This window comes from Anser brachyrhynchus (genome assembly GCF_964034855.1).
Source record: "Anser brachyrhynchus genome assembly, chromosome: 3".
Lineage (NCBI taxonomy): Eukaryota > Metazoa > Chordata > Aves > Anseriformes > Anatidae > Anser > Anser brachyrhynchus.
Window position 1 is genome coordinate 56851589 of NC_137696.1, and position 23537 is coordinate 56875125.

The 23537-nt window shown below is 47.4% G+C and overlaps 1 protein-coding gene across 4 annotated transcripts; it reads right to left on the minus strand.

Annotated features, from left to right (window-relative positions):
• Positions 1 to 23: 23 nt before the first annotated feature.
• On the minus strand, positions 24 to 23413 carry ZC3H12D (zinc finger CCCH-type containing 12D). Of its 4 annotated transcripts, none has more exons than XM_080588011.1 (7): positions 21512 to 23413; positions 20146 to 20287; positions 12666 to 13100; positions 8498 to 8637; positions 7257 to 7491; positions 5876 to 5982; positions 24 to 5379 (listed from the first exon to the last, which is right to left on the minus strand). In XM_080588011.1, exons 3-7 carry the CDS (start codon positions 13040 to 13042, stop codon positions 4412 to 4414), a joined length of 1827 nt encoding a protein of 608 aa, XP_080444137.1. In that variant the 5' UTR covers positions 13043 to 13100; positions 20146 to 20287; positions 21512 to 23413; the 3' UTR covers positions 24 to 4411. The 4 variants fall into 4 exon arrangements, with proteins under 4 accessions (XP_080444137.1, XP_080444135.1, XP_080444136.1 ...); XM_080588009.1 differs by having other exon boundaries at positions 12666 to 16552; XM_080588010.1 differs by lacking the exons at positions 20146 to 20287; positions 21512 to 23413 and adding an exon at positions 16432 to 16552.
• Positions 23414 to 23537: the final 124 nt, after the last annotated feature.

The following is a 23537-nucleotide window of genomic DNA, read 5'->3' on the forward strand; positions in this document are numbered from 1 at the left end:
ACTTCGCAGAGCAGTATCTTCTGGAGGTAAATCATACCCTGTGTAATATACAGTGCTTGTTTCTACCAGCTTGACATTGCTATAATTTTATTTAACACCTCTTTGGTCTTCTACGTGAAAATTTATTTCCATTTATCCGGATTGACTGTTTTTATGCCATCCATGCTTTGCTGTCAGCTTCTAGTTTACGGTTTTATTCTGCCACGTAGTGCTGTAAAACACATTTGTCTTCTGTATGAAATCAGTACTGTTAGTAACTCCCTCAAACACGCTGTTTTGGTGGCAGTGGAAGGATAGATGAGTTTTAGGATTTAATGTAGTTAAGAGTATATGATTGCTAGGTTCTGCTAGCAACCCATTAGGTCCTTAGAGAAAGCTGTATGAAGTCAGCACAAGCAAACGCGGGTGTAACACAGCCTCTGTCTCCAGGCACAGAGTGTTTGTTGGGAGGACTGCTATAAGGCAGGGTGGGAAAACAGCTTGAGGACGTCAGGACTCTGCCAAGCCAAAGGTTCAAAAAAACTTTTGTGATTTGGGCCCTGCCCAGTGAAGGGCACGATGGCTCAGGGGCAGGGTGGCGCTGCCTGACCTCGTGTGGTGCCAGTGCCCCCGGCCTGCTGCAGGGCCTCACCTTGTTGAGGTGGCGATGGCAGTCCAGAGTGGAGACGGGACAAAAATGCCACAAACCCCCTTAAAGGTCGGCAGCAGGTCAGAACACTGTACTGAGGCTGGTGACAAAAGGCACTGCCAGGTCGTGCCACCCTGCTCCAGGGCGCGAGGCCTGCCCGTCCCACCAGCGCCGTGGGACTGAAGCAGAGGCAGGCCGGCTCCTGGCTTGGGGAAAGTCCGTGCAAAAGGTGGAAGAAAAAACTATCTAAATTGTTATCTCGGAGATAAAGAACGTAAAGTACCTTTGGCCAAGGGAGGCGTCTGCTTGTTAAAGGCTTATATAACCTTATATAAAAATATAACCCTTTGGTTATATTTTTATATCTTGCAGAGGTGGTCTGTCGCACTCCCTGAGGTACTTACCTTCTCCTTCCTTCCTAGCAATCCAACATTTTTAAGCAGGAGAGAGGCTACGACTCCTGTCCTGCTTAAATATTTGTGATCAGTTTAAATACTTGCTCATAAGTTGTGCCAGTTTTCATAGGGAGTTAAAATAGTAACAAAACTCTGAATAACTGGCAAGTACACCAAGTGTTGAATACAGAGCAAGATCACCTACTTCATAGCCTTTCCTATGGTGTGAACTGTCACGGCATCTAGACTTACCAGACTGTTTGCAGGCTCGTGGAGAAGCATTTCCCCTAGGGAAGCCGAGGGAGGAGCAGCAGGCTCCAGCAGCAGCGCTGGGCAGGGCTGTGCCTGGTGCCCTTTTCACGCCAGGGAAATGCCCACAACCCTGCAGTGAAATACTCGTTTCCAGCTTCCCCAGCCACTCACACACTGGGGTGTCTTTGGCTTCCTAGCTTTTGGGGAAAGAGTGAGCTTGGAGAAGGGAAGAGGCTCTTCTTCTATGATTTTTGTTGTTGTTGTTTTGTTTTTTAAGTCTTAAAATAAATTTGGCAACTTTGCAAATCTCCCTTAGGAAAGCAGCCAGGCTCCTGGAGGATTGCTCCCACTGCTTCAATCTTCTAAAAGAGTCTTGATGACCAAAGAGCAAAGAACATCAAGGGCTTTCTGAGACTCTCAGGCTGTTGGGATTTATGGATTCATTTTCAACTTGGCAGCAAGAGCTGGACTCGAATGCATCTCAGCAGAGACACCAAATGGCAACAGCCGTCTATCGTGTCTGCACAAGAGGTACCTATTCCTTTCTGTTAGCAATTTCTTCCCTTACCTCTCAAGCCAGAAAGCAATCCTACTGTCTTGGAGAGTGTAAAAAACTGCAGCAGAAGGTCCTGAGTCCCACATGCTTGCTCAGTGGCAAAATAACAAAACGGTTTTTGCTTGCCGTGGGCTTTTCGCCAAGGGCAGAGTTCCTCTGCAGCACTCAATGACATAACGCTGCTGCTGCTCTGCCCTTGAAACACAAACTTCATGAGAAAAATCCCTCTAAGTGGATGAGCCAAGAGAAATCAAGTTCTGTTTAGCACCAAAGTCTGATTTATTTTCTCAGACGCTTTCTCAGTAGAATGCACATTCTAAGTATTTTACTGAAAGATTTCTTAGTAACTATAGCAGAAATGAACGCAAAATAAATTATTAAACCTAAGAGAGAGGTTCTGAACAAGCACCAAATTCCAGTACATTCTTGAAGGAAAACGAGAAAAGCTTACACACATGTTGCCAGCAAGCCAAGGGCACTATATAAAGGCACCATGCCATTTTTTCTATGTTTTAAATGCTTTCTGTATTGAAATAGGTAACCTACCTACATTCCAGACATAAAAACATGTTGGCACTGCAGCAGGCTATAACCATACGTGTCGTGTGTGTATTTTCTGAATGTTGGCATTTGGAACTTGCTGTTTGAGCATTTGGAAGGCATTTTTCCACTCTGCATGGCACTTTTTGAGTGTGCCGATGTGCAAGCAGGTAGCTTGGAAAGCTCTGGTACAGGTCGTGAGGCAATCCAGTGAGCCTGTCTGGTCACTTTGATGTGTTAAAAGCAGTGTGTGCATATTTTATGGCAACTAACAATGGCTGTAGAAATTAAGTACTTTCCAAAGCAGTTCACAGGACACTTTTTCCATAGTTTTGGTTTAACATCAGTTCTAATCTGTGTGCATTTTCCAGTGGATAACTTATAAGCTGTTCTGATGATCCAAAACTTGTTTATCTGAATGAGGCAACTTATTTTAAAAAATCACAATTATAATGACTATAACTTGTGGAAAATAACATGAGGAAAAAGCTATAATTATTTCTTGACAGAGTCAACCACCATGTGACCACAAGCAATTCAGCTGATACAGTTTGCTTATTTCTGTACTAATTTGCTGATCAGTCTTTTAACAAATAAAAAAATAAAAAGGTGCAGGTGGTTTCCAGAAGGAAACAGGTTAAAGTAGCACCACATTCAAGATGAATCATTTGATAGTTGATAGTGATACTAAGGATAAATTACTTCTCCTTGGTCACCTTTTCAAAAACAAGAGAATTCAGCAAGATCTGTTTAATTCTGGCCTGACTGTACTTCTGAGAAGAACCTAACCTAGAGTGCAGGGCCACATAGAGTGCAGAGATTTTGTAAATCCCACCTGAGTATTAGACCTAATTATCCATCAGTGCTAAAAGGAATTCAATAAAAAAATTTTCGAAAAAAGGCATACAAACAGACATATTCAGAGTGAACTGTTCTAGGTGATCATTTTATAATGTGCTAAATAATTTCTAAAACATGTCATACTGACATACTCAAACTTTGGTAAAATGCCAAAAACTTTCAGGATCAACCTTAACATTTGAATTATACCCTAAAGAAGTCAGTGGAGTAATGCAGAGATTAGCAGCTTTACAGCTTACTGAAAATCGAACGTCCCAGCAGAACACAGTTTAAATGTTTGTAATCATAAATCATCTATATAATGGCATTATGGGACCACATTTGGTAATTAAGGGTTAATTCAACAACAGTTTTCTTGTTCACTAGAACAGAGGCCCTTTAAAGTTGTTAGTTTTTTTTTCCTCCTTGCTATTGTCTGTGTTAACTCAAATAAGAAGAAACAGTCCAGAGCCTTCAGTCCACAGCAGGACTTATATTAACAATGACTTCCCTGACTTGATTTATGTTGTGCGTGAGCCCTGAGAAATATACCTGCAGCTGTTTCCAAGAGCTTGGAGTCTCTCCACAACTTCTACCAGTAATCTTATGGGTTCACAGCATTGGTTCGTAAACACTAGCTGCTTCTTTCAAAGCTCACAGATGCAGGGCTGCGCCTGTAGGACAGGGTTGCTTTAGTGATAAAAGCCATCAGGCACTGACATGGACCCGAAGACGCCTTGTAGCAGAGAGCACAGCCACATGTTAGGGGAAATATGCCAAATTACTTTTTCTGCTAGTCATGATAGGTCTGTGAGGAGCCCTTTAACGAGACCCATGGAGAATGTCTCTTTCAGGGTAGTTGACCAGGACATTAAGACTTTGAAAACACGTCTAGTGTTTCAAGGCATTAACAATGAGCTACCTCAGCCTAAAAAACAGGCCACAGGGAGGTTCATGTGCTGACAGCTCAGCTAGTTCACCCAAGCCCTCCTATTCACTTCCAAGCAAGGTGACTGAGGTCCCCACTGCTGTGAACCACAACGGTTGCCTTGACTCGATACCCCGTGCACCATAGGTGGTTGAGGCTTAGATGCGTGCTACTTGAACAGCCCTAACCCTGCTCACAAAGCCCTTTAATAACACTCAGATAACCCTCAGAACAGCAGCTCTTCATTTGCCGGGAAGCTTACCCTGGAGTTTTCACAAGTTCCTGTGTCTTTGAATGAGTAAAGTCAAACTAGCGATGTCCTTGATATCTGGGTACAAGGCCATGACTCGGTTCACCTCAGCGCAGGAGAACATGGCGCACAGCTCCCTGTGGACGCTCGCCCGCTGGGCACAAGGAGGTCTTGCAGCAGGGGGCGGCCAGTAACTGCAGTAAGCAGCATCGGGGTAAGCGTAGGCTTTCTGGAAGAAGTCGAGCCCGCTGCTGGTGTCCAGCAGCAGGGGCTGGCTGGGGAAGCAGCGGCGGGGCAGTGCCGGCTGCTCGCCGTACCCCTGCAGCGGCCCAGCTGGAGGCACGGTGGAGGGCGGCAGGAGGTGCTGCTGCTGCTGTGCTTGTAGGGCTGGGCCGTGCTGAGGCGCGGTGGGGAGGCAGCGGCTCCTGGGCCCCTGTGGGTGCTCCTGGGGCCAGCAGCGCTCCGCGTGCCTCCAGGCGCAGTCCGAGGGGTGGTGGTGGTGGAGCAGGAAGGGGCCGTGCCTGAGGCTACAGCAGCCCCGGGGGCTGTCGGCCACCTCTCGGTCCCGGGGGGAGCAGGCTGGCCTGGCTCCACGTAACACCTTGTCGCTGATGGAGAGCGCCGACATCTCCTCCACGAGGGCTCCGTCCCTCAGGGTGTCTGGCAGCCTCTGGTCCTGCTCCAGGGCAGGGTCAGGGCCGAGGGCCCAGGCGTCAGCCAGCCGTGGGCAGTAGCTGCCTGGGGACCAGGCCGTGTAGCAGGAGGGCCCCACACCGCTGCCAGCTCCCTGCAGCGTTTCTGTGCCAGCGTCAGGAGGCACGGGATCTCGGCCAGTCCGGCATGGAGAGTGGTTGCATGGCTCCTCCTCCTTCCCCAGGCTTACGGGTGCCTTTATTTTGGCTCTGAGCTCATCAGCGACCGACAGCTGAGCTTGATGTGGCCTCTCTGGGTGATAGAACTTGCATTTATTGCCATAGGTGCATTTTTTACCTGAAAGAATCAAAAAAATATAGTTCAACAGGAGACTGTTATCAGTGCCAGCATCAATTCGTGTACCCAGGACTTCTCCCCAGCACTGTGTGGCCACAAGGCTGGGGTGAGCTCCAGCAGCACAGAGGGGAAGTGCCACTTTCCCACATAACACTTTTGACCCCCAGATTTACATGTTGCTGACCGAAATAGCAGGGTGCAGCAGCGGAAGGAAGTTTCTGCGTAAAGACTTAACTCTATTTTGGTAGTGTCTGAAGTTCGTGTATGTTCTGGTTGCTGCACTCGAGGGGCTGGGAAACCTACTGCTACAGAGGGTGGCTTTGAAAAATGGTGCAGAGATCTACCTCCAAATTTCAGGAGAGCTGTTTCGCAGTGGGAGCACCACACACTTGAGCAGCCTCATCCCCATCTTCTACCACACTGAGGGTGAAGTAGGGAGTGCATGTGTCCCCCACAGTGAGGAAGCAAGGCCCTGGAGGGGCGTAAAGGAACCCACCATAGGGGCAAGGTTGCCACGTTGGTTCGGGAAGCGCTGGCTTTTTGCTGAGGAAATTATTAAGGGTGGGTCCGTGCCGGCCTAGGGGGTCATCAGGAGGCATAAACCTGAAAAGGAGAAGTCACAGGAATAACAGAAGTACCTTGAGTGCTGCCACAGCTTGCTGCGCAAGCTCAGGGCAGGACAGGCTTGTGATGCTTTCACGGCCTGGCCTCCAGGAGCTGCATTATCCCTCGTTTGCCAAGCCAACAGTGCCTCACCTTCACATTAGCTGCTCTTCTCATTTCCTAATAACTTCAAACAACTGGAAAGACACTGAGGCTTGGCACAGCCTTGGCCTGGCAGCAGCCCCAGGATGTCACAGTATCGCTTCCTTTTTCCCCCGAAGCAGCAGCAAATGTCTCTGTAGTCTCTCCACCCATCAGCTCCCTTCCACACCAAATTCACTTTTTTTTTTTTAACCTTTTTTTTTTTTTAAAAGGAGAATGGGGTCTGAAGCCACTCCTTAATTCAGAGCTACAGTTCATTGTACACATCTGGTGCAATGAACAAGCCCAGCCTTTTCAAGGGTTCAGGAAAGGCTTCGTGCTACAAGGCCTGCAAAATGCTCAGATGAACTGTTTACTCATCTATGTCAGCACCTGAATGCAATGCTTCAGGGAGAAAACTAATTAATGTATCTCTGATCAGAATGAACCTTCACCCCACCACATTTCCCACTGCACAAAGCGGGTCGGAAGTAAGGGGGAGGCAAGGAGATTGTTTATCCACAGGATGGGACTGAAACCTCCACCTTCAGGCCACTGTTTTATTTAAGAAACTCCCAAAACTGTGTACAAAGATCTCGCTGTGCAAACCAAAGAGCACACAGCTCAGTCTTCATGAACAGAGCACAAGTGTGTCAACCAAGACTTTCTCCAGTGGGGATACTCAAGGGGCCAGAGATCAGTTTGTCCTCTCTCTTCTATTAGAAAGTTATGATTGTAAAATCACAGGAAGAAGTGCTTTCGTGCCCTGTAGGGGAATTAAAAACACTTAGCCAGCCTCCCCTCTCTGATTTAATTCAGTTACACTGCTATGAAATAGGACCGAACACATTCTAGGTGTTGGGTGAACATCCCAATTTGGACTGGCAAGCAGCAAAGCTGGTCACTAATACTGCCATTTAGAGAAGTTCACTGAGGAGTGACATGGGCTTTTACGACCAAAGCCGAGGAAGCAGGAACTGAAGAAATGAGATAAGAAAAGTTGCGGTAAATTCCTTTCTGAACAGGGTTCACATACACCAGTGCTAGCCAGAGGTGCAGTGATGTTTGAGCTGTCTTGGCCCATAATGTTTAAATTACAGATTGCTCAACAACAAACAGCAATGTTCCCTTACCTGTTACTGACAAACGAGTACATGAGCAGCCGCTGCTCGATAAACCACTTCCACTCAGGGTTTTCATTCTGGAGATCCCGATAATGGTCATTGGAGACAATGACTCCGTCTTTCTCATAAGCAACTTTCACGATGTAGCGATCATCGTAGCAAACCACCCTCTTGCCTTTCACCTTCCGAGATGGGGTATACACAAGGATCGATTGCTTCTCAAGCTCTTCGAGAATGTGCTGATCTGGTGGAGTGGTTGGCAGAAAGAGAAGGGGGGGAAAAATTAATTAAAAAATAAATAAATCAATTAATGGTGACCTGATATCAGTCATGCTAGAAACCTACAGGAATTTAGAAATGTTTCAGCACTTCAGGCAACTTAAAGTGGTGTGATTTTCAGGTGCAGTGGTACCTAGTGGTAGTTTGGCAGCTTACAAAATTAAGTATTTTATAGAAGCACCTACTCATAAAATTTGAGGTGCCTTTTCTTGACTTCTATGTCTTCACCATTAAAAGATGGTGAACCCCTGTAGTTCCCTTTTTACCCCAGTAGATGCTAGAAAGCTCATAACCTGCCCTGGTATGAGTATCACTGGGAGATAAGATGTGCCTAATAAAATCAATAAATTAATTTCTCTGCCACGGAGGACACTGACTTCTTGCCATGCCTGCCTCGCAGGGAGATGGATTGCTAGCCTTCTCAGCTGTAGACATCAAGCTGCAGGCACACATCTTGCCAATCTATTTCCATACAGTCTATATCTCCACCGCAGACCTCAGCCGACGCACTTTCTTCTCCTGGGAGAGGAACCCGTGCAGCCCCTCTATCAGGGTAACAGGCTAGCTGATAGACTGAGAGCAGTTGTGCAATACTGAACGCTTTGGACATTGACACTTCTGGATAACGCGTGAAACATATCTACTCAGAAATGATCTCGCTGTTTACTGGCTGGCGTACAAGTTCTGCAGTCCTGTTGTGAGCTAACTAATTCATTATTCTTTAACTCAGCTGGCAGAAACTGGTGCTTTCGAAGCAGAAGGCTTCTAAGCACTGTAATAAAGCCCAGTTTGCAGTTTTACTTGCTAGCCAAGAGCATGTGGCAATAAATTAGTGACTCATTTAAGTGATGGAGACCTTAGACACTGTTTGCACTGTGTGTTTACGGGGCAAAACCATGCTGGATTCTTCACACCTCTCCCTCCAAACTGCACCTAGTGGTTGCCAAATTATGCCCGGGACGGTGGCCTACCTGCAATGGGACTGTCTTGTCGAGGGGGCTCCTTTCTCCAGAGCGGGACAAAAACCTTGATGTAGGTGTGCCCCCTCTCTCGGAACCAGTCCACCGCCAGACGGATCCCCCAGCAGGAAAAGACCTCTTTGTTTCCATGGCTTTAAAAGAAAAAGAAATAGGAGGAGGATGGTGAGGCAAAGTTTTCAGGAAGCATACAGAGGTCTCTGAATCAGTAACGAAAAGGCAAGACATACAGCTTTTGTGTCATTCACCCATTTCCAAGAAAATAACCCTCCAGTCCTGAGCAGGCTATCCTGGTTGGACAGATCCAAATACCTCCTGCAGCAGAACTGCTTGTTATCTGATGAAGTTTGGATGCCTTAAGACAGAGATATTCTGTCCCAGATTTCTGTGACCTGCCTGCTAACCAAGTCTGTTGCTTTCATCTGTATCTAGATGGACTTGGGTCCTAAAGTACCAGCAAGACCTTAGGTTGTGTCAGACCCTTCACATGCCTTCTCTGATGATGGTTTGAGGATGGAGTTTCTTCCAGCACGTGCAGAAACGCATGAGACTCTCTTGTATGAAACAAAATGTGGGGATTTCCTTCTGTGGTAACAGTGACATACAGACTTTTATGTGGCTAAAGTGTGATTGCAGGTCATTCTGCTGCTGGCCTCTTCTGGAAACAGGAGTCAAAATACAGAGAAAGAAAAACTGCAAGAGATAGGATCAGAAATATTGGGAATCTTACCCAGGACACCCAAAAAGGGACAAGCCCTCAGCTGGGATGGCCAAGGATGCCTCTGGCCCATCTTTATCATGCCCAAGTTGGTAGATTTTGTCTTCATTGCACAGAGGGCTAGGAAACCCCCAGGATGTGCACTGTAGCAGATGCAGGCAAAGTGGGTTCTGGACAGTTATCAGTGTTCAGAACAAGACACAGAAAGTATGCCCAAGGAAAATAGATAGGGGTGATATCCTTCCTAAGTCTCTTTCCCCTGTGGGAAGTTCGTACTACCTGTCTGTTATCTAAAATTTGACTATAGTGCAGTGCACATGTAAAGGAAGGCAATTTGTTGACTGTTTCTGCACAAGGAAACAAAAATGAACTCTTCACAAAGGTCCTGAAATGGATAAACACCCCAGCAGTATCTACAGAAACCTCATCCTTGTACTTTGAGCTTTCTGGATAATATCACCACAATCTCACTCCTGCTTTCCCCTCTGTGAAACGTGGACGTAAATGACTCTCACACTCAGTTACTACACCTACCTGCAGTGATTGACCAGCTGAGGAAGATGCCACAGTCCTAAAAGCCTTTTTCCCCACTGGCCCCCAGAAATTCAAGTCCAGATTCTGCTTATATCAACCTTATAGCCAAAGCTGCATTCTACACCTATTGAAAGTTATACTGCTGAAATAGTGACCACAAATGAAAAATGGTACAATTGGGAGGATAAGATCTGATTATCTATTAATAGAAACCCAGGAAATAGGAACTCTTATGAAGGAAAAGAAAAAAAAAAGCCTATATTAAATGAGCTGAAGTGCTCAACACATCTAATCTCTATTCTGAAACAACAGTTTTGTTTGGTTTTCATGGTTAGGGTCTACCAAGAACAGACTGAAAGTCAACTTGGACAGGTGAATTGGAAGTTCAGGTGACTTTTTCAAATTACTGCCTTGAAGCATCAAGATCCAGCACTGATTACCTCTGAAGACCAAGTACAGCCTAAGGAAGGGAACTTAAGAGCCTAATGCAGGACTCAGCTGGCCCAGGAGAAAGCCTTTGTACGTATCGCAGCTTAAAAACCAGACTTTAGTGCAAGCATGGGGTAGGTAGCCCCTTGAGTGTGCAGTGAACGGGGTTACACTGGTTCCCCTTTCATACCAACCCAACTCAATTCATTTTCCCCCACCAGCCTTGCTAAACCACCCCGTGCACCTCCCATGGAGCAGCGGGCAGGTGCCTAAGTCTCTAACAGCACCCGATGGAAATACAAAGCGTACTGAAGTGTCTGACCCCTGAGGCTGGCTGAAGGCAAGGTTATTTTCCATTCAGTCTGTATGGATAGGCTGCCTGGTGACTGTCAGATCATCCAATTGCTTTATTACATCGGGGCACGTTAATCTTTTTCAAAACCTTGCACCCCGCAATGGGCCCTTGGAGCCAACTCTGAAGTGCTCCAGAAACAGCAGTCCCAAGACGGGAATAAAAATGCTCAGGATGTTTTTCTCCACAGAGGCAAGTCCCTCTCCAAGCCTCAACATTTTAATAGCTCCATCCCTGAGCTGCTGCTTCTCCTGCGCTTTTTGGTGATGGTGTTGGCAATGATGTTTTTCCAGCCAGGAAACCTAACATCCCCTTTCCTGACTATGCTGCAAACAGCCCTTCTCCTTCTGACAGCAGCAGACCAGAAAAATTGAAACGGGGCTACCAAAAGCACTCACCAAGCCCAGCCCATTATCCAAAGGCAAATGTCATCCAGCTCCACTTTGGAAAGACATCCAGGACAGGAAAGCAGCTCCCTCCAGGCTGCATCAGTTCGGTATGAGCTGACAAGCTCAGGAGTCTTTTCCATTCTGCCAAGTAGTCTTTGTCAAGGCAGAGCCTGGGGATGTCTGAGAGGAGCTGGAAGACCTTTGCCTTTCTGAAACTGGAAACTACTGCACATTCCTCTAATTCCTTTTAGGTGAAAGAAAAGGAATCCACGACAAAACACCAGCGTTCAAGAATCTAGGCAGGCAAACATCTCTCTGCCTTGCATCTTGGAAACTATCCTTAAAAAGATTTAAGTTTCACATGCTGGAAGCACGGGTGGCTTTTGGAAAACCATTTTAGTGGGCGTGCGGTCAACATGGCAAGGCTGCAGCTGCTGCCGCATTACAGACAGCACTGTTCTCCGCTCTGTCCCCCTCTGCCTGCTCTAAAAACCCTGGGAAGTCAGCAAGGACACGGCTGTGCTGGCAGAACCGAGCCAGCCACAGGTATCACTGCCCCTAAAATGACAAAAGAGTGAATGCTCCGGTGAGCTGCTCCATCAAAGCTGGTGCTCATTTATTTCGCACAGAAACAGGATACCCTAAGGTGGGTCTAGGGTGAAAATGCAAACAGGCAGGAGACCCTAGGACAGCTGTTGTGTATTTCTCACTACTTGTGAGCTTCCCTGAGGATCCCCTTGCTTTCGGGAGGGATTTCTCCCTTCATCCAGAAGATGGCACAACTTCCTTAGCCTCCAGAATCACCTGCTCTGGATGTGTCCCTTTTGCCCTCTAACCAGAGGGGATGTGGTCTCATCTCACCTCACACCGAGATGACCAAAGCAGGAAGCCCTCCTCTGCTCTGTTCCAAAGTGCATGGACGGGCTTGGCCCTGCAGAGAGGAAAGGGAGGCCGATAGAAGGACTGGTGGGTAGCCAGGGCATCGGCGCTCTGCTGGGGCCTCTGGCAGCTCACACTGCTCAGAGGAATGAACTGAGGCCAACTCGCTGCTGCCTCTGGACTTCCCAGCCACATGGAAATGCCAGCCTCTGCATCACTAAGAGTGCTTCTACGGCGTCAGGATGCTACTTAGGAAATATAACTGGCCGGGATGGGTTGCTTTCACATTTCCCAGAAACAGAATGAATTAAGGAAGAAATAAGACTATTTAATACGAAAGTCAATTATCATTTTCCTGATATTTCTATAAAATGTGGTCAAACAACAAAAAAAAAATACAAGCCAGGAACCTTGTTGGGATTTAGTTGCAAGTGAAAACAATACAACTGTGATTTTGTTAGGGACCACAGCCACCTGTCTTCAATTTTCCCTCTACTTCCTAAGTAAGTGGGGCTGTTCTGTCCACCTAAAAATCCTAGGTACCCATCTGAAAAGGCAGAGCAACATCAGTGGTGAGCTAAAAGGGAAAGAGCTGCTGAATCACACTGACATTACCTTATAAAAGGTCAAAATGCAGAGAAAGCTAGTGACTGCATTAGGTGTATGTATTTGTGGGCTTAGAGACAGAAGGTCCCTGTAAGCTGTGCCTCAGCCAAAGAAGAGGAATACGCAGTGCTTCATATATTATACATCAAATACTTCAACGCACCTCTCACCTGGAAAAAGCACGCTTCAAGCCACCAGCTTTACAATTCAAAAGCCACCGAAGAAGGGAGATCCCTTTTGGGAAGCACAGCTTACCTCATTGCGACGTTGCTGCCATCGATCACAATGGGTCTCAAGTGACTGGAGGAATCACTTTCGTCTCCCCCAAGCCACTGTGGCACTGGAGAAGTGCTACAGGACCCCCGGGCAACGAGCTTTGGCAGGGAGGGCTGAGCCTGGCTCTCCAGAGCCTGGGGTTTGCTCCCCATCCGAATCAGCTCTTTCAGCACGTCGTCCTCCAGGGCCTCTTGGCCCAGGTTCTCCAGCACTTTGCAGATGTCCTGCTTACTGTAGCCCAGCTTGCAGAAAAAGTCCAGCTTGCTGTGATGCACTTCCATGCCTGCTGCAGAAACTCTCCCGGAGCGTGGCGGCGCTGGCTTGCTAGAAGCGGCCAGCGCCATCCCAGCGGGCATCGATGCTCCTCTCGGACGCAGCGCTGCCGTCCTCCCAGCCTCGTCCAGCAGGCATCAGCTTCAGGCAGGGGAAAGATGAGAAATAACAAAGCACAAGTGTTAAGGAAGAACGTACAAGCTCAGCAAGTTGTCTAGCACGCAGCAGAGGCTATCTGCTCAGCTGTCTTCTCTCTGAAGAAACCCTCCCAGCCTTCTCTCAACATTAAAGCATTTTGCTGTCCCGCTCCTATTTATACGGCAGCGGCGTGTTCCACGCAACGTTTGTCGGTCCCCGGGCATTATGTCAGACAGGTGTCATCCTACTTCACGAGCTCTGCAAGCCTGCCGTACGCAGTCACGCTGCATGCGTGAAGTTTGTTCTTCAGACTTATCTGACAGGATATGATATAAAACGCAGTGTAACCGGGGATTTTCAATTTGCTCAGTGTGGTTAACGAGCCGCAGATAAAAATCTAACAAATGTTGTTGGATGATCTCAGATGCCATAGCAACTTAACATGCCCAGCAAACCTCACCAAGTGATTTAAGGAAACACATTATTTGCAAAGTAACCAGGAACTCTGAACTTCTCTATAGGGCAGTGTTTCCTAGTATGTGTCTGTGTGCATGCACAGGCAACCCTTCTGAAATCCTATCACTCATCCGTTCCAGTGATGCCTGAGTTAATATTTTCCTGTTGTTTTCTATTTCAGTGAGGGTATTCACATTCGGAGAAGCAGCTTGTTTTTTGAAAGCTGTCATCAGCAGTGGTTGGAAGCAATCTGAAAAGTGGTTTCAATTTCACTTAGATTTATTGTCGAGAGAAGCAGCTACTTCAGAAATGAGTGTGCCGATGCAGCAGAAAGCTACCTCGAGCTTCTCCAGAACTTCACTATTTACATTTCTGCTCTGCCCCGTAAACGAAAGCGATGGGCAGCATAAGCAGCCATGCCCAGAAAGACTTCAACTTAGCGAGCAAAACAAGACAAGGACACACATGGGGACTACTCATCCACCAGGCCAAACGCTCTCAGCTACGTTTGGCGTGCTTGCACTGATGCTTCCCTCACCGCACCTCTGCGGCTATTGGCGCTACCAGAATCACAGCCATGGCCGGTTCCCCCACCCATGTGTAGGACACAAGTGTGGCCGCCTTCCCTTCCCTGCAGCTCTCTCAGCACCGTCACTGATGGGAGAACAAGTGCAGGCTGCAGAGTGCACGGGGAAGAAAATGCAGCCAACTCTGGAGCTGTGAGAGCGAGGCGTTCAGCCCTGGGAAGGACGCGGCTCCGGGGCCACTGCGGTCCATCAGCAGTTTGCTCTGTGATGGTACAAGCCAAGGTTAACAGCCTCGTCGTGGCCAGCAAATGGCCCAGAATTATCCGACCAAACAAGTACCCTCCTGGCCAGACGCAGCACCCCCATCCGCTCCCCTTCCCAGCCCGATCTGCGCTCGCCTGGCCGCTCCTCCTGCCCCCTCGGGGAGCTCAGAAGCTGAAATCCTCTCGAGGAGGAGATGGAGCCACCAGGAAGGAGCCGATGGGAGGGGACCGTGACCGCAGCTCCTCCCCAAGGCATTGAAAGCCCTTCCCAGGGTGGTGGAAGAGAAATCTGCACTGGGCTCAGTTAATTTAAAACCAATTAGTATTTGTTCAGCCAGAAACAGGAAAACCCGATAATTAGTCAGTAACCATACCTCGTACAACTTTGACCTTTACTTCCCTACATAGCATTTTAACTGTCAGGTATTTTTCTGCAGAAGAAATCTTGAGCTATTGAAGTGATGAGCAGCATCAGCAAAACAGAAAATACCTTGATTATGTCACATACATAAGGGGAAAGCAGTTACCACGTGTACTTTTCCATCTAAACAATAGGAAGTGATGTTTATTTTAGCTGGTGGACTTGACAGGCTTTCCCTACAGTACACTTCAGAAATGTGGCACACTTTACCTCTAATCCTTGTTTTCAATTCCTGGTCTGACAATGAAAATGAATTTCCCTGCTTTTTCAGTACTGAAATGATTTCTCTGCCTTGAAATAACTGCTCACTGAGCTGAAATACAGAAATATAACTGCGTACCTGAAAATAGCTCAAGCGGTCACGGCTGGGTTGGCAGTGCAGCAAACCCTGCTTTCAGGTGCACAGCCAGGGGCTCTGAACACTCTGTCAAGTTGACGCGTGCTACTTCGTTTGTTTTGATGTCTGGATTATCTGAATAATTTATCATAAATGAAAAACTGAAATTGTTGTCTGTCCTCAGGTCAAAAAGAACACATTCAAGGCATATTTTAATAGCCATCACTGTTATTTTCTAAAGCTGCGTTTCCGTGCATCCTGACGGGTACGGTTTGCACCAGCGCAACATCCCACATTAGCATCACGTTGTGTTCTGCGTGTCGGTCCTGGACTCCATCAGAAAGGAGGCACGACCTCCCCGGGCAGGTCTGCAGCTGCAGCGGGCGCAGTGACCACGGCTGTCCCACGCACGCACCGCACCGCGCAGCCCCCGCGCCGCGCGCGAGCCTTCGCTGAAGGAAGGCTGCTCACCAGCACGGCGTTCCTGGCCGGACCGGGTTTTCTGCAAAGTTAACCACCGCATTTCTGCTACTGCCTGGCCAGATACTAAACGTGAGTAATAGCGTGACTGCAGGGTTTTCACCACAGAATCAGCACGCTTGAAACCCTGAGATGAAAGCCTTGGTCACCCTCAGAAAGGGAGAACTGACGGATAATAAAATCACTAGCTTACACTTCGGTAAGCGATCGGGAGTGTGCCCAAGTCCAAGAGGTCAGCTGGCTGCTACAACCAGTGCAAAAAGATACGATGAGAAGAAACCCTGCACCACAGAGCCCAGCTTTTCCTATCACACACAAACAGGTTGTAAAATCCGATTTATGAACTTTCCAACCTTCACTTTCAAACTGCTTAGATTTCCTCCCGCCACCTTCCCCAGCCCTCAGCAGACCCTGTTGGGAAGCTGTTCGTGTTTTTCCCTCCGCTAATAACCTCTTCTCACTTCCAGGCTAAATTTACCCAGAGGCGCTCCTCTCTTGCTGTGGGGTTGTGCCCCGCTCACAGGCACACACACGCGGGCCGGGCTGCCTCCTCTTCCCCCTCGGTCCCCGAGAGTCACCCTGCAAACCGCCTGCACCAGCCAGCTCCTTGGGGCCCTCCCCTGAGCTTTTTCTTCTCTGAACAAAGGGTGTTGCTCTACTTTCAGATAAATAACATTTTTTTACTTTCACAAATTGGAGATGCACATAAACTCTTAACAACAAGACTAGATGACTACAAAAGGATTTGCCTTTTTCTTCCCCACCCTCTCTGCCAGATTTGCCAAAAGTAACAGAAGCAGCCACCCCGGGAGCTGTACTCACGGGTGGTCCCACTCGCTCTGCACGTTACCTGTCCGAGTCCCAGCGATGTCGTCGCACCACTGGCGAGCCAGAAGCTGGATTCAGGGTAGCACTGAGCCCACAAGGAAGTCAGACAGTATTTAGAGCCTTTATGACAAGGCTGATGTCAACTGAAAGCAAACAAGTGCAGTGAGCAGGTTGGAGCTCATTCTGTAGGAAGGTTTACTTCCTCATTTGGCTAGCTGATCCTTCATTTAACTGTACAGGTTGATAAACTTTCACTTCATTTTTTCAAAAGGAAAAAAAAAAAAAAGAGGTTCCCAACAAGATATCTCTGTTCTGAGTCACAGGCAAAGATTAGTCAAGCCCATGCTGGCAGGGATCCAGAGCGCCCCAGCAGTCAGAACACGGCCCATGAATTAATTCTGGACAGTTTTCCATCAAGGATGCTTTACCAAGTTATCTCAACCTCTTCCTCCAACATCTGGCAAATCCCTGACCTCCAGGGACATAAGGGAAAAGAAATCAGTGCTTTTAGTAGCGCCTAGCACCGCGAAGCCTCATTCAAACACATCCACATCTGAGAGAGCTTGTTGTGACACTACAGTAAAATAGATTTAAAAAAATAAATAAATAAAGCAGCCCCTCCAACCCAACCCAGCTCGCTGGTGCCTGAATTAAAAGCCTGTTCTGGTGGCAGGCAGTCTGTCCGCAGCAAGGACTGTCAGCACTTCCCAATAGAAACCTGAGTTTTTCTTCCGCTGGTTCCTCACCTCACTGCAAACAGGCATGCCGAAACCTGCAGGGAGGCAGAGGGAGGGTGCAGGAGGCGAGGTGGGGTTAACCCTGGGACACCTCAGCGGCCCCAGACAGCTCTGTAGGGCCCCCGAGGCCGGGGGTACCCCTTGTGAGAGGAGAGCGCCTCCGTCCCGGCCACACGCCGAGAGGCCGGAGCAGCCCTGCCCTGCAGCCGGGAAGTGCTCCCTGCTGGCTCGCTTTGGGGCAGGAGGCAAGGTGGCCAAAACCTCTGCGCTGGCACAGTGGTTAATCCCAAGGAGTAGGTGGCTGCGGGTAAGCAAGCCTCACCACTGCTTCCCACCACGTCCCCACGGCTTGTTACACCCTCAGATTGTGCCCAGGCTGTAAGGAACTCGCGGGCTGCCTTCCTTTCCTCAGGTCCGGAAAGCTCTGACTGGGCAGGTTACCAGCTACAGAAGTGGGAAAGTGAGGCCAAAACTACACAAACGTGTCAGCTTTCTGCTGCCCAGAGCACCTCCAACAGCAGGATGTCCAGAGGCTCTGACTCCACGCCCCTAGAGAAGAAGCTTCCCCAGAAAAGAAGCCTTGCAGAGCTCCAGATGCCTCACAGCAAGACCACCGCTACGAAGCACTGCTGGAAGGGAAGAGAAAGCTGCCCAGGTGTTTATTACCAAGGAAGGCACGGGAGTAAAGCACATGACATTGCCTAGTACTATTTTAATTCCCGCTGCTCGGCAAAATGCTCTTTTAATAAGAACAAGCCAGAGCTTAGAAAAAGAAATGAGAAGAAAGTCTGGTAAGAGAATTTTACGCTCGTCTTTCCTTTGTAAGAAAATGACCAAACTTAGCGATTGTAAAAAGCCATGAGCACGAGACTTCAACGTTATTCAAACTGCAGTCAGCCAGGAAGACCTTTACCCTCTTCCTGAAATCTGGTAAGAGCGTTTTACCTAGGCAATCCCTAGTAAGAGCCGGCCGACTATGCAAAATAAAGGACTGTTTTTGACTCTAAAATGGTCTCAAAACCCTTTTGCTCACCAGCTCAGATAAACATTTGAGAGCCCCAGGCTGTGGTTTCATAGACATTTCCTCTCCCTGCTGTTTCCTTGTGCTGACGAGCACACCAAATTCTCCCAGTGCAAAGATTTATTGCTTCTTGATGGTATTGTTATGTTCAATAGGGAAACGGATACAGTGGGAGAGGCTTTCTGCAGGGAGGATCCATTCATGGATGCTCCTATGCCGAGCTGACATCTGAGGATTTACTGCCTTGTGAAACAACTGGACTCTCACCAGCAAGAATTATTACCGGCCTCCAGGCAAAACAGCCTGGCTGTGGCAGCTCCCGGAGGCCAAGGGAGGACCGAGCACGCCATCTAAGCAGGCTGCCTGTGCGATACCACTCTCCCGCTGCTGTCAGACATGGTGTCATCCCGAGCATGGAAAAATCTCCTCTTGAACCTGGTAGCGGGCAACGTCACAGCTGGTTTGGTCTGCACGCCCCAGTGAGTTATTAGCTCTGTAAAAGGGAACATGCACTCATTGCATGAGCGGCACAGCATTCCTGTCTTCGTCACCTTCGTTCACTTTCTGGGAAAACAAAACAAACCGATGTGGCTGTAGCACCACAGAGAGAATTCTTTAGTCCTCGACCAGTCAGGACACAGCAAGAGCTTAATCAAACGCAGTCCTATTGCCAGGAGTGTTTTAAATAGCTCCTGGAACCAGCACATCAACCATCCTGCCTCAGGCAGAAGAATCTCCCTGGTCCCTCCAGAAAAGATGGGGGCAGACCCTCGCGCCACGCTACAACCCATATCTTGGTAAACCCTCACTAAGCAGTCCTCATCATACAGTCCAAGCTACGCTCCCGATTTTAAATGTGTTTCTTTATGCACTATCAGGGAAAGTCTAGACGTTTTCTGCCAGTGAAATTCTCGCTGCTGGAGGCACTGGAAATGTTGACTTGCCGGGGACAGGTGTGTGCCCCCTGAATTCACACCTCTAGCTCAGCAGGGCCCATCCGAGTGCTGGACCAGTTGTTGACAGGCAACCCGGTATTCGGGTTGGTAAAGAGGCAGTATCTTTACACGAGATGTTTCTACATGCTTGCCAAAAAGACCACCTTCCCCTCACCCATAAATATGCGGCGGTCGTGAGCTCTGCATCTGAGCACAGAAGAGGCGAAGAGGAGACACATTTATTTGAACAGCACGGCCAGTGGGTAAGTTCTGTTGCTTCTTGGAAAATTACAATCCCATCTTCAGATCTGACACAGCAGGAACCCAGCTTGTTTTTGCCGGTCTAAAACACCTATTTTTCCTTCTGCCTTCTTACAAAAAGATACTGCTATTAGTCAAGTGTTTTCCACTAAGCTTATATAAAAAGTACCTTTTACAACCAGAAAGCCCCAAACAAGTTTCGAGTTCAAAAGTTTACCACTGTTCAGCTTAAGATTTCAGATTTCAGAAAGCTCTTGGAACCGTCTTTCGGTTTCAGTGATTTATCACATGCTCGGTAGACCCAAACCTTAATATGGCTTATCGATGCCTTTTAACACTCATACCACATTTAATCGAGATTATACTGGCTTGTTCACTGAGAAAAAGCATATTCTGACAGCAACCAGACCCAAAGCTACACAAAAATACTAACCTCTAGCAAGCATTTAACATTTTTCAAAATGCTTCTCGTACCCGTATGTATGCAACAGGTGATGGACAGAACAGAAGGGACATTATCCATCTAGGAAGCTGTCTATCTAGGAAGCTTACAAGCAAAAGATGTAACACTCTAGACAGTAACCCATGAGTTAAAAATCCCATCCAAAATCAGGCTATAGGAGAATGAGATGAATAAAGATAAGGAGAAGAGCAACAGATCCTTGAAAATTTTGAATATAACTTCTTCACAGTGCAATTAAAAATGCTTGTCCAAACAACTAACAGTTCTTTGGGTTTTGTTGGGTTTTTTTTTGGACAAGAGCAAAGCAGGCAAGGCGTACCTGCATAGTAAAGATTCTTGGCAGCCCAGAACTGAGGACGCACGGCATGCTTCTCCATCCCTGAACGGGGCTGTGCAGAATAACTCTGCTGGCACATGTCCCGAAGGAAGATCCCACACTGTCATCATGCCAAAATGGGAATCTGCAAGAAAGCTCACATTGTCAGCTCCCTCACCCACACAAAGCACAAACCAAACTTATGCTCAAGGAGTTTTATAAACACACTAAAGAACTTGGAGGGGGGGGGAAGAATTCATCAGCAAGAATGCCAAGAGCCATCAGGCAGAGCACTCCAGAAAAAATGAACAAACGCAGGGTTACCATGAATGATTTTGGGCAACTGCTTATTGTCACCCCTACTGGGAACACCAACCACTGGTGTATATAATTTCTGTTATTTCTGCTGGCTTCTGTGACACCCATGGGAGTTAAAAGAGACCTCTCTTGCGAAACTCTAGCCTCTTCATTTGCTTTTAGTGCTTTAAGATCAAACGCCGTTGATAATGTGGTTGTTTTAGGGAGCTGATTTATGCCTCTAACCTCTGAACAGCAAGCCCAAAGCATGCACAATTCCCCTTTGAACAGGCTTCAGCTAAGTTTAAGTGAAGAAGTGGTATTTCTGCTGTACCATTTTTGGCATTATTCTCAATATCATAGAGGAAGGCGGTTTTGTTTTGTCTTTTAGTTACCACAAGCACCAAAGGTCAACCCTGAAACTGAGGTTGGAGATAGCATTGACGAAAAGGAAATGAGGGTAGGGAAGTGTGAACTCTCATTAGAATACAAGAAGTCAGCTCCCCAGCTACTGGATAACAAGTCCTGTCGGTTCTAACTGCTCTGCTAGGACAGGAATAGCAGGTTGTGTCCGTGGTTTCGGCTGCTGGTACAGCTCGTGCGTGCCATTCCCAGAAGTACCACGTGTACACAGCCATCCCTTCCGATGACTGCAGCAGTAAATCCCATCTAACGCGGAGCGCTCAGCACTTCACGTGTACACCAGGTGAACATCCACAGTGTTAGGAGAGCAGCCCAGAAATTCAGTCTCCTTAAGCAGTGCTTAAAATTAAGTACTTGCCTCCAGATACCGAACTTTCTTGCTGTCACTTATTTTTTTTAACATTAATGTTTGAAAATTTCTGCTTAAAAAGATAAACAGTTAAGGCCAGCAGTCTGAAGCTACGAGATTCAGCAACCTAATGACATTACATTTTTAGAAGCACTAAGGCATATTCAAAACCAGACACCTGAGTTCTTTTGAATGTGCTTATTTATTTTCTTATTCTGAAGACTCTTTGGCCATCAACACAAAAGTAACTGTTCACTGCCATACACTATTCATATCAACATTTAGTTTTAAAGAATTTACCTGTTTTGAGAGAAGAAGCCATTATTTCTGCTGCTGAGAAGTGGGCGCGTTTTCCAGGAATAGTGTGCTTGTTGTCATACACCAAGATGTTTCATGTTCCCACAGGCGCTTGGGGTCTAGCTGAAGCCTAGGAAGGGCAACTTTCATGCTGTTTCATGCTGTTGAGTCATTTTTATCTTCCTTCCCACAAAAGGATTCTTACAAGAATCCAGCTTTTTCCTCAGAGTGGAAACTTTCTTCTTTCTATGACTGCCTGTTCCTAAAACCAGCTAGAACTTAACTGCTTCAGCACCTCCACATCTTTGTCAAACTTTGTCAGTGGTTTTTGGTGTTAAGACTGTGCCACTGAAAAGAACCGAGGACAACGCACCAGTTCAAACCTTATTTCTGTAACAAAGCAGGCTAAAAGCATGAAGAGCGTGCAGTCCTCAGTGCCAGGCCCCCGACATACTCCCAAGAGCAGGCTTCTTGTTTGTTTCTCTTGCGGGACAGGGGCCCCGAGCTCAGGCTCTGTAAAGACTGCACAAGTCCCTGTAAGCCCCCAATGGCTTAGGAATAGTTACGGCAAACTAGACTTCTGGTTCCATGTTTTGGAGCACACAAAAGATAGAAAGGAAAGATGTAGCAAAAGTGCTTTCTCAGCCAAGTATACTTAATGTTTAATGAACCAACGAGAGGTTAGATGGCTCTGGAAAGCACATTCCTGTACACAGTATCCTTCAGCATCCTCGCTCAGTTTGGGTCTGAATATTGTAGGCAGCTGGCCTGGCCTGCTAAGTCAGAATTTTCTGCCATGGGGTAAGCAGCTTCTTTGTTCCTTCAGCACCAGCCCTCCCGTAGGAGTATGTTAATGAGGAGTTCGCTTTCCACATAGGGTCCATTCAAATGCACCAGCCAGGCAGAGCAGAACTGCTACTGGCCCTCCAGGGCAGGGTGATTGGTTGTGAGACTTCATGGCTGCCATGTATTTTATTTTGGTTTTGTACTTCAGATCAAGTCCCGTTGAGAGGTATCAATCTGTAAAAACTTGTTATACTGCTACAACAGAACCAGACACTACAACAGGTATTACAGCAAAACCACAACGAAAGTTAAGTTAATTCACCGGACCAGACTGCCTTCGAGTCACCACACATTCCACAGAGAAGAAAAGACAAACCTTGCCTTAGCTTCTCTTTCTCTCCTCTGGAAAGAAAGAGGACAAAGATGTTCTTAAAACATATGCAAACTGAGTAACACTGCTTAAATGTCCAAATCTTGTTTATCAGGGCAAGCTGGACATTTCAGAACCTGCTGACTTTCAGTAAGACCAGGCTCTGATAACATCACCTGCATTCCTTTGCAGATGAAGAGTTGTTAACTTACCCACTTCTGCCACCAAACCTGAAAATTATTCCCATGTACACTTGGGCAAATACAACGCAAGTTACAAAGTCTGCCTTCCTGCTGATGCCTCCTTTCTTCTGCCTTATCCACCCAGCAAAACTGGCCTGACATCACAGCGGCTGGATACCCCGACACTACAGAGGTCAGATGTTTAACAGTGATCGCAGCCGTGCCAAATATCAAGCGAATCTTAGTTCTGAGAGGCATCCTCCAACAACGCCACACAGCCACGTGAGCTGCGTAAACAGCTGAGCAGTGAGCGCAGTCGATGCAGTGTCGTGCAGCACTTCCACCTCCCTTGCAAGCAGCAGAGCCGTACTTCAGTGCCTTTAATCACTGTTGCACAGGATTCAGTGAATAAGAGCTGACAGGACGAAGGCAACCTGCAGCATTTCATTATAAAGGAGGGAAACAGAGCTTTGAGTATTCACGTACTAATGGTATCAGAGCACTTTTTTGGAGGGAGCGTGCACAGAACATTTCTATCTCACGGGTCTTCTATCACACTCCTTCCTATAAGATCTGCAAGTGCTGAAAGAGCAATACAGCCTCCTTGCAGAAAGGAGGCAAGTGCTGCAAATCTCTTCACAGTGGGCAATTCACTTGAGAGCACATGCTTACATTTCCAAAAAGCTTTAGA

Coding starts and splice junctions, on each gene's coding strand:
- ZC3H12D (XM_080588011.1), bottom strand. CDS start 13,042: ATGCCCGCTGGGATGGCGCTGGCCGCTTCTAGCAAGCCAGCGCCGCCA. Junction 8,638..12,665: donor GGCAGCAACGTCGCAATGAG/GTAAGCTGTGCT, acceptor TTTCTTTTAAAG/CCATGGAAACAAAGAGGTCT. Junction 5,983..7,256: donor TACTCGTTTGTCAGTAACAG/GTAAGGGAACAT, acceptor TCTCCTTTTCAG/GTTTATGCCTCCTGATGACC.